The 11,211-nt window shown below is 31.4% G+C and overlaps 1 protein-coding gene and 1 long non-coding RNA gene across 2 annotated transcripts; one reads left to right on the forward strand and one right to left on the reverse strand.

Moving 5' to 3' along the window:
• Nucleotides 1-1,140: 1,140 nt before the first annotated feature.
• On the reverse strand, nt 1,141-3,153 carry LOC149226495 (uncharacterized). The gene is made up of 6 exons (XM_089380212.1): nt 2,830-3,153; nt 2,435-2,668; nt 2,238-2,324; nt 1,924-2,040; nt 1,698-1,823; nt 1,141-1,454 (listed from the first exon to the last, which is right to left on the reverse strand). The coding sequence occupies exons 1-6, from the start codon at nt 3,151-3,153 to the stop codon at nt 1,269-1,271; spliced, it is 1,074 nt and encodes a 357-aa protein (XP_089236338.1). The 3' UTR covers nt 1,141-1,268.
• A 758-nt stretch (nt 3,154-3,911) lies between these two features.
• Nucleotides 3,912-4,371, forward strand: LOC149226496 (uncharacterized). Its single transcript, XR_016247050.1, has 3 exons — nt 3,912-3,970; nt 4,080-4,214; nt 4,308-4,371. It is a non-coding gene; the product is annotated as an uncharacterized LOC149226496 (long non-coding RNA).
• The last annotated feature ends 6,840 nt before the right edge of the window (nt 4,372-11,211 follow it).

The raw sequence follows: 11,211 nt of genomic DNA on the forward strand, positions 1-11,211 counted from the left end.
ATAAATTTATTCTATATATGTGTGATCTATCCATATAGCATATAATTTTTGTTTCACTCCAAAATCTTATTTGTGAATATAGACTGATTGGATATTGATAATGCATTTTGCATGTAAAGTAAAGATGGATTAAAATGTCTATGAACCATTGTAAAGTAATCTGAGTTAAAGGCTCTTCTTCATCCTTATGCTTCTTGCACTCCTTTTTACAGATCATTGCACTTCTTTGTCATTCTCTAACTTCAATGTTTAAAAACAAAGTTAAGGCAAGGCAAGTGAAACAAGAAAAGAGAATCGAAAAGAACCAAATAAATATTTATTACTATAAAATGTTCATATTAAAAAATAGGTATACATTTCTTTTAGTAAAAACTTTCCAAAAACTAAAATTGTTAATTCATTTCTAAAAATTCTATTTTTTTAATTTTATTTTAAAAATAAAATTAAACAAAATCATATATTATTTCATATAAAAAATAAATTAATATATAGTAATCAAGAAAATTCTCTATTTTGTATATAAAATAGTAAGACATTTTTAAATACCCAAATGATATATATATACTATAATTTTATAATTTTAAAAAATTAAATATTAAAACATGTAATCTTTTAGTATTTTTGAGTATTCAATTATTTATCAAAACTAACCCATTTATATATTATTTCATATATTATTCCAGATAAAAAAGATAATCATTAGGGAATTAAAAAACATGTGAATGTATAAGTTTTTTCTCCATGCAAGTTTGATTGAAAAAATAATATCGTTTCTAGTAAGCATAAAATGTAATGAAAAATAAAAACTAAAGTTAACTCTGTTTAAATTGAAGCTGTATAAAATATAAAACAAGACACGGTGTTGATGCAGGCAAGAACGAAAGTTTAGACGTTTAAAATTTTGGAACTTAACTAATATTGTTTGTTTTTCATATCCACTAGCGACTTCTAACGTAGTTAAAAGAATTTTGGTGGCAAAAATGTATATATCCTTTTTGAATCCAGGACTTGCCATTTTCAAGCACAACGTCACCAAAAATAATTTAATTTAAAAAAAAAATTATTTGGAATTGGATTTATTTACAAAATTACAAAATATCTTAGATGTTGGCATTTTAAAGACATACTTAGCATGTGGAAACAATTTTTGGAAAAAAAAATGATGTATTAAAAAGTCTAAAAAAAACAGAGATTACATATATTGAAACTGTCCTTGTAGCCCCTTTATAGATAAAACAATGGCTAAAGTTATATTATTGTAGCCTAAGTCATTTAAACTTGCTGGAATCTTTAGCCTTCAAAGTAGCAAACCTAGTGGGTTTAGTGAGAGCAATGCTAGTTGAACATATATGCTCTATGTATTGTTTGCGTGACTTGAACCCACGAGCTTTCAAGTCCTTTGGCGTGATTTTGGTCCTTTTAACCATAGCATCAACATTTATCTTTTTTGTTTTCTGTGGAAATTAAAACATTATCAATAAATATCAAAATCCACATAGATATAATGAAAATATGCTGACCATGTAACGAATATGAAAATACATTTCATTGACTAGCTATCAATAAATATCAAAATCTATATAGATATAATGAGAATATGGTGAACATCTAAGGAATATGAAAAGAAATTACATTAACTAGTCATAAAAAAATACGTCAATGTTATTATGAGCTAAGATATGTAGTATATAACTTACCTCTCCTAATTTATCTTGAAGTCTAGGTGAATGCCGCAATGGTTGAGGAGAATGTGATTTTTGCTGAGTATCATGTCCACCATCATACATGTGCAAAGGTGTTTTAGGAGATGTATATTCATTACTCTGAACATTAGATTATACATAGATATAAGTATGTGAATCAAAAAGAATTAAATGTAAAAATATGATAAAATTATAAGAGTATAAATAAATATAGTCTTACCTTGCATTGTGACATTGGACATGAAGATGGTTGTAGCATTTGAACCATTTCATTTCCATTCTTCTTAAGGCTTCTACAAGGGGTTTTCATTGATTGTGATGGTTCCAAAGGGAACACCTGCACCATAAATAAGAAATAACACACACGCACATAATAAAAAAAAATCAAAGATAAGGATATATAATACAGGACATCCATTTCTCATCCCATCATTATGGTAAAACATAACAATTTAATCCCATCATTATGGTAAAACATAACAATTTATATATTAATATTTTCGCTGGAATAGGTTATATGGATTAAAAACTTACTGGCCCAGTAACCCCTTGAAAACCTTGAAATCTAGGTGAGCGTCGCAATGGTTGGTGGCTTGAATTTGGGGAATTTTGTTGATTAGGCTATGCATATCAATAACAATGAGAAATTAGTATACAATTATAATAAATATAAATATTATTTAATGTTAAAATGTCTAAAAAATTAATATCTGCAAAAAAATGGACTCAACTGTGTTGTCATTGTCCTGATTGGTTTCATCAAAGTTTAATATATGGCTGTGCCCATCTGATCCTTCTTCCCCCACATCATCGGGAACCTCAGTGCTTGCTTTCTCTTTTATAGCAATATCTATGCGCTTCATTGTCTGCATGCGTCTACGAGGTAGACTCTGATCCCAACGTTGAATTTTTTCACAAATCCTTTGCTTCGAAGTGTCATTAAGCTGATCAAATGTAGCAACTGACTGTGAAAACAAGTTTCAATGAATTTAGTCCACAACAATAAATTAATATTAATAGAAAACATATACAGATAAATACTAATAAATACTTACAGCTGAATGAATTTCTTCATTGACAATATTAATAAAAAATCATATACAAATAAATACTAATAAATACTTACAGCTGAAAGAATTTCTTCATTGACAAATCTTTTATATGCTTGTTGTCGTGCACGACATAGCCTTGCATCTAAGTCATATTGTATTTTGGCATTTTGCCTTTTAACTGCACTTGTTGATTTGACCGCCCATGTAGCATTTGCATCTCTTGCTCGACCTCTTTGACGTGGAGGAATTGGTGGGAGATTGTGGGTGGTAGCGCGATGATGATTAAGGCCAGATAGCTTAGATCGACTGAAATTCCCCGCACAGCCACCAACAAGACAAGTGAACACTTGCTTGGTGCCTTTGATAGTTACCTCCCATTCATGTCTAATTTCCTCCATTTTCTTACTTCCTTATAAATGAATATGTAAACAACAATGTTGTTAAAAACATCATAAAAACAGATTAAAATAAAAATCAATATTCATATCTATTTTTTTGTGGTCACTGTTGCACATCCGGCAAGGACAAAGTCTGTAAGTGCTTTCATCCACTGATTTTAGTCTGATTTTAGTTTAACGATTATGTTTTTTTCTTTGGAATTTCTTGAAAGAAAAAAATTGCAGAGATTTTAGTAAATGTAAATAAAAATTATGTGTTTTTGACGGTGTTAAATTTATTTCTTAGAGTAGCTTCAAACTGCATTATCATTGGCATTATTAAAGGGCCCATTGGGCTGTTCATCACTTCTTGTGGGAGCCTAAGGATGAAATCTGGGGTGTTGCAGCCAACCAAAAACTGTGCAACCTCATTGCTGAAGTTGTTACAGTTATGGTGCAACAAACTATATGTTTCAGCTGTATAGCGAGGGCTTATTTCTTCCAGGAATTCTTCAAACATTTCCATCGGGACGTGAGTGACACCCAACTCAACCACTTTCCACGGTTTTCCATAAGGAGTTTGCCCTGTAGGGCTGTGTTGAATACCACCCCCAAAGTAATACACCTTCCCATAAACTAGTATGCCAAATTCCTTCAATGGCTTTTCCAAGAAAACTAGTTGAGAGTTGACGAGCAAGTATTCAAACACTGTATTTACAAAAATAAAATTTTTGAGATTTTTACCCAAATCCAAAATTCACTATAATAATAACATGTTTAGATCTTTGTGGCAATTGGATTGGATCACTTTGTGGGATATACTCCAGACAATCGAAAGGTGAAAACAGAAATAAATTTTAGATTCCATGGATTAGTTCTGTTTTGTGATTAAATTTCCTGTGAAATTATATTTTTAAGAGTATTGAGTTGATTTTGAAAATGGACAGCTTCCGTCTCAACACCAGCTATTGTTTGCATCTCGTTGGGTTCAGTTTTATTAGTATGTATGATCATTATAGCTCTCTACCGTTCAAATCAGCCTAAGCCATTTACTAAAGGGGATGCGAACAAAATGGGTCAAGGTATTATTTCTCTGGATCATATCATGGATTTAAGAATTATATCAACATCAATATGTGTCCTTTGTTTAAAAAATGCTTTGATGTCCTGACCAGGTTCTCCAAGGTTAGTAATATTGCACATGGACATGGCCCTTCTCATGTATGATGACATAATGCAGATTCAGAGATGCCTAACATCTGCTTCGTTAGTTTCTGACCATCTCATGGCCTTTCTCTACAATGAGAGCCCCGCTGAGGTATTCAAACCTCGAAACCTTTCCCTACTTATTAGGTATCTAACCCTTCAAGTTCTCGCTATTGGATTTCAACTGAACGTGTAATGCGTTTATGAATAAGGACCGGGATATTTTTTTATAGTAAAGTACTTTGGATGAATTCTTTTTAATGAAAACAGTTTTTTTTTTTTTTAAGAAGAGGTGCTTAAGCGTTCACTTTTTCTTTGGTAATTAGGTATTTAAGCTTTCAATTTCTCCGTATTGAGTTCCAGGTAAGGATGCTTGTGAGAATATGACGTGGAATATTTCTATATTAAACTCTTTCGAATTGTTTTTACGACTGAAAAATTTTATTAGTAGGTTTTCTCAACTGAGCAAAGTTTATAAATGTATTCTCAAGAATTGTAAGACAATTGCTATTAAAAGACTATATATACACACCATCGACAAAGTTTGCGGGAATTTGAAACTGAGTTAGAGACTGTTGGAAGCATCTTGTATTTATTTTTCATAACAAATTTGCATGATGATGAATATCACCCAGGTATTCTTTCAATTGGAGGAACAAATCAACGAAGCAAAACGGCGAGAAACATGAAAATAATTTATTCAAAGACAGGCAAAACGTGAGAATAAAGCTAGATCAGTGCATCGACGCAAGAATCTACCATTCTGGACCGGGCAGTTTTTCTCGTGAAGAATCAAAAGGCCTGATCAAGTTTTCCAATAACAGAATCGGCTATTTTAAGCCGATACGCCAAACAAACTATCGTTCAAACGCGCAAACAAAGCTTGAACAGGAGAAGGTAACAAAGCAACTTAAAAGATCCAAGAAAATAAAAGGCCGCTTTAGCTAAACGCCGCATATTGCACTATCGAAAAAGATAAAAATGCAGCACGCCTAAAAGGCCGTAGCACGGAGGCAGAGGGTTTAAGCCGACGAACTTCAAACCGCCTCACCCCTGCGGCCGTCTGAGAAAACCCAAGCCCCCTCCCCGCCCTAAAAGAAACAACCTGAACTTTCACACTTACTTAACTATAACTGAATTCAACAAATAAATAGCAATAAAATGTGTCCACAAAAATCGGCGATGAAATCAAATTATCTCCAATAACAATGAAAACGAAATCCGATCTTACGTACAAATCACATACAAGAGAGGATTTACAGGGCGGATTAACTTAATAAGCAGTCAAAAATATATGTTTTACAGTATAAATTCCATTACAGTATATATTTTGGAACACAATTTAACTTCCGTTTGCTAAAAACTAGAACTAGTGCATCCACCATTTACTGAAGATGTAGCAGCACTAACCTTGCAGACCGCTGCTCTCGATAACTAGTGGCCAGGTGCTCCAGGTCTGCTCTGTTCCGAATTGCCGAATTGAACTGCAGATAATCCGCCGGGACTTTGAAGGCCGGAGGAGGTTGGTGAGCTCTCCCCTCCGGCATTAATCCTGATGCCATCAATACGATGTGAGGGATGTCCTGGGAACTGCAAGGTTGGCGGCGGATCCATACTTCGGCAGATTTACTTCATCAATACAATGCCATGAATGAACTGCAAGGTTGGCGGCGGGCAGGTCGGAGAGGGCTTTTTGCTGGGCAGCCGGAAAGGTATAGTCGATGCCGTCGATGCTGTCGCCGGGCTCTGACAGAGGTACCCTCCATAGCATTAACTTTGCTATGGGGGTGGAAATAGGAATTGCCTATCTTGTGTAGTGTAATTTTCATTTTTAATTAAAATACCTTCGTTCTTACCTCCACGTGTCGCCCCTATCTCTATCCATCTTTTATTAAAGTCAAAACTCTGGTTCCTCCTTTTCCAGGCGGGGATTGCACTGTCTTGCAATAAATTGAAAGCCACTCGCTTTATTCAACCGTTGTTACCAGTTAGCTCAGTCTTCCTCGCTGGTTTACTTTTTCTTTCAAATAAAATAAACCTCCTCAAGCCCGAATATGATTATTGACACGTGAGGCTATTTCATCGAGTCCAACTCATAAATCAATATAAACGTGTGTGGGCGGCTCCTCCTTGAAAGTCAGAGGTCAGAATCTTTGAAGCCAACTTCGTGGTCCGACTTTGAGGTTGGAATCAAATTTTGGAGTCGTCTATTGAGGTGGATGAATTGTCTGAATGGTTAAAAGTGATTAGAATTTGGGTAAAAAAAATTCGAAGAATTTTGTAGAGATAGTGTTTGAATAGTGTTTTTGATGGTGGAAATGGATTTAGCACTATCAAAACTTAATTTACAAAAATCTTTGCGAGATGTTCTCTAAACATAACGAGAATTTCCATAGCTTTAAACGTAACCAGAATTTCTATAACTTTCCAGACAATTCCTCCAGCTAATTAAACTACGGGTAAAATTTTAAAATATATTCATTGTATTATATAATTAATATAAATTCAAAAAAATAAAAGATATTACTAATTTTGTAACGATGTTAGTAAGATTTTACGACACACGCTTAATTTAATTGTTAAATAATACATCTATATTATCATGAAATGTGTCATTCTTTGTTAATTAATATAATAATGGATGCAAAATGTACCGTCAAAGTTTTTCATTATCATGTATTATAGGTTGATTGTCACGTATGGAAAGTTATATATATATATATATTAAAGGATTTTAGTTCGAAAACAATTTGTTTAAGTTTTTGGAATCTTTCAAAGTTACTTACCGACTCTCCTGAAGCTCTTGTATTAACTTGATGTCTGTGTTTATAGTTTAGGGTGGGTACCTTTCATGGTTCACTATTATTGGTTTTTTTTAACCAATATCATTGTATTTATTTAATTATATTTTTGTCGATCTTGTCTGCACTTAAATATTACAGGGTAAGTTAATTTTGTTTAAGGATAATAAGTTAATATTAATATAATTTAATATTATTATTTATTTATTTATGTTTTTTAAATGTTTTGTTGTTCATACTGAGTATAAAGTTTAATATATTATATGATAAATTTTTTTTAGGTAAAATGCTTCAATTTATCTTTGTCTTATTATATCTTTATTGTTTTTTTATTTTGATTTAGTTATATTTAAACTATTACATTGTGTCTTTTGGAAAATAATGCATTGGCACACTTGTAAGCAATTATATTGATGCCATGTAGATTTAATTGTAAGCAATCATATTAATGCCACACTCACGACAAGGAATATACACATTATTTGAAACCATAATATTCATTTTCATTAAAAGTTGACAAATTTAATAAAAAAAATTGAATTATAAACTTAATAAAAATTGAATTATGAACAATTCCTCATTTAAATTTCAAGTTAACATTATGATATGTCCTAGAAACCAAAGAAATTTTCAAAGTATATTTTTGAATTTTTAAATTGATACATTAACAATTTTAATAAAAAATTTAAATTTTAAATAAATAAATATAAAAGTTTTGCTTGTTATCATTTTTTTCAATGGTCAAATATATATATATATATATATATATTCCAACTTATAGACGAAATGACCTTTTTCATGACATTTTTTCCTGGTTAATTTTATTCAAAATTGGACAATTTTTTTTTTAAACTTGAATTTAAATTGTACGGATTTTTCATGGTGTTGAATCCATTTATGCATTCAAAAATGTATTTTAAACAACAAAAAATCTTGAAATTGTATTGCCAGATTTTAGTGAATTTCGGTGAAAAAGGTTATTTCCTCTATAAGTTAGACTATATATATATATAAAACAAGCTTAGATCCATCTTAACTATGGATCTTTATATGAACAAAATATTAATATACTGATAATATTGCTTGGTGAATAATTTGTTTCCCCTTGTTGCTTGGTGAAACAAATTATTCACCAAGTAATGTTATCAATAGATTTATAATTTTTTCATATAAGATTTATAGTTAAGATGGATCTAGGCCGGTTATATATGTGTGTGTATGCTTCTTTGAGTTCAAATTGAATATATATTTAAAATTTCATAACAATACAACTTATTTTAATTCATACTCATAAATTCAAGATATAAATTGTAAATTGAGAATATAAAAAACCACTAAATTCATTAGTTTAAAGCATTATATATATATATATATATATATATATATATATATATATATACCAATTTCTAAATTTCAAAAGGAAATTGGTTTCAAAATAAACTTTAAAAAATTCATTTATTCTCAATAAAAAAAAAATTATTGGAAAAAATATTCAATTAATATGTTAAAGATGTATAGATGAATTTATGCTAGTTATTATATGTTTTTGAATTCATGAATTTAAAACATGTACATGTACTTGTAAAATTAAGAGTGATATAAAATTCAAAATAAGAACATGGAGCTAATATAGATTTTTGGAGCTTATTTTTTTTTTTTTTAAATTTCATTTTATTTAAAATAATTTGACCAACTCAACATAACACAACAGTGCATTAAATTCACTAATTCTCAATATAAAAATTACTGAGAAAAAGTATTCAATTAATATGTTAAAGATGGGTAGATGGATCTATGCCAGTTATTTTCTTATTTTTAAATTCATGAATTTAAAACATGTACATGTACCATGTACCTGTAAAATTAAGAGTGATATACAATTCAAATAAGAAATTGGAGCTAATATAAATTTCGCTCAAATGGAGCTAATTATTATCTTTTAATTTTAATTTTATTTTAAATAAATTAGCCGACTCAACATAACATAACAATACATTAATTTTTTCATATATATCCTAAAACTCCTATAATGAAAAATGGAAATATCAACCAATCCAGACTCAATGTAACATAACATTACATTAATTTTTTCATATATATCCTAAAACCCCTATAATGAAAAATGGAATATAAACCAATCCACATATAAGATTAAAATTACTTTTCCCTTTGCAGGTGGAGCAGTGGTTTGTGGGTGCCTTTCTACAGATTTCTAGGTGTGGTGGTTTTCATCGAAGCTGTTTGCGAGTGCTCTCTGTTTCAAGGTTTATTTCCAAGGGTGTTGCCGCCAATTCGTCGCCATTTTATTGGTCCCATGTTGCTATGCATTTGCCAGCTTAGGGGTCGTCATTTGGTTTTCCTGCTGGGCTTCATTGCCTAATTCCTACCACCAGGGGTTCCTGCCATTGCCTTAGGGTTTTGGCGTCTCAACCAATTTTTTTTTGTGCCTCGTGGTTTGTTACATGTTGCCTGTTATGGGCTTGTCTTTGTGGCTTTTCCATTTTATGGTGGGACATCAAAGCCCTCAGGGTTTTCTCACAGATCCACCCAGTTACATTACGGTTCTATTGGTTGGCCTTGTGCCATTTTAGTTTCCATGCTCATTTATTGGGGACCCTTGACCCATGTTATCAAATGAGTGTTTAACCATCAATTTCCCATAGACTAGACATGGTTGATCTCAAGTTTGTAACATAAAGCCCTCTACTACCCCTTAAAGCTTTAGAGAATAGAAATCCATACGGAAAGCTAAAGAGGTAAAAATTCAAAAAAGCCAAAAGATCATGCAATGTTGTGCATGACATGCATTCCTTTATTCTCTCCACAATAATTTTGGATATGGTGGGTGTCTTCCAATGCCATTGGCTCTATAAGAGTTAGTTCTTTCATGTCAGGCTTTAAGAGTTTGATTGAGTCCTTATAGTCCATACCTTTGGTGCTATAGTTGATTTCTAGAGCTAGTCTTAGTGACTAATGCTTATTGTTTTGTTGGTTTAATTATAAATCTATGGAGACAACCTTTTTAACTCCTTTTTCTACCGAAAGACTCGATGTCGGTAGCCAGGTTTTGCCTTGTGCTTTTTCTAGGGTTTCTTTGATGGGCCAGTGTGCCTTTTTTTAAATGATGCTCCTTTAGGATTTTTTTATTTTTTAGCATGTCAGAGCATTTCCAGGTTTTTCTTTTTTGTCAGAGTACCTTATATCATTGTTTCCTTGTCAGTTAGAATATCTTCTGATGTGTTTTCTTGCTGGTTAGAATATCTTCTAGTAATTCCATAATGATGAGTGATTGCCCATTATTAAGCTATATTTAATGCTTCATACAAGGTTTCTTTGACGGGTTTGTGTGCCCTCTTTCTTGATATCATTCATATATAATACGAGGATTATATTAGCACATATGCTATATGCATATTATATATAAACATCTTTTTATTTTTATAAAAAACCATTGGTTTTTCTTTTCTGAAGAAAATATATATATATATAAGAGATGAAAATTACTTTATACCTTTATGCAATAGAGCTTTAAAAAACATACACTAGCCAAACTTTAAATCTAAGTGATTCCACATTTATATGCATGCACCTATGCGTAGACAAAGGGAGTGGAAATCTTAATTTCATTGGAACTGTTTAGATATCGTGTACGAAAAACAAAAGAGATCTTGTACAACAATTGCTATATATGATGACTTGTGTACTTTGAAAAATTAAGATAAATAAATTTCTAAGGTTACTCAAAGCCATAACATGTAACTAAAGAAATACAAGTTCTCGACTGCTTGTGAAAATCATATTCAAACTATCAAGCGAATTTTATTAATGTTCTTTACAAATCACAGGAATAACTATTTGGTTCATACATCTTGAGTGGGCTTAATGGTTAAGAGCATGTGTTTCCACGTAAGAGGTCACAGGTTCAAAACTAGAGGCAGATAGAGTATGTATGCCTTTGTAGATTTAGTAGCCAAACCACTTGTGTGAAGGTGAGTCCCTTGTCCCACAAATAAGGGGGTCTTATACACCAATTTGGTGTGCTTGGCAGTGACCTTAAAATTGGATAATCATA

Source organism: Pinus tabuliformis, chromosome J (assembly GCF_031772625.1).
Source record: "Pinus tabuliformis cultivar Carrire ecotype Pingquan chromosome J, CPIR1, whole genome shotgun sequence".
Lineage (NCBI taxonomy): Eukaryota > Viridiplantae > Streptophyta > Pinopsida > Pinales > Pinaceae > Pinus > Pinus tabuliformis.

Coding starts and splice junctions, on each gene's coding strand:
- LOC149226495 (XM_089380212.1), bottom strand. CDS start 3,153: ATGGAGGAAATTAGACATGAATGGGAGGTAACTATCAAAGGCACCAAG. Junction 2,669..2,829: donor ATGAAGAAATTCTTTCAGCT/GTAAGTATTTAT, acceptor TTGTTTTCACAG/TCAGTTGCTACATTTGATCA. Junction 2,041..2,237: donor TTCAAGGGGTTACTGGGCCA/GTAAGTTTTTAA, acceptor TTTATGGTGCAG/GTGTTCCCTTTGGAACCATC.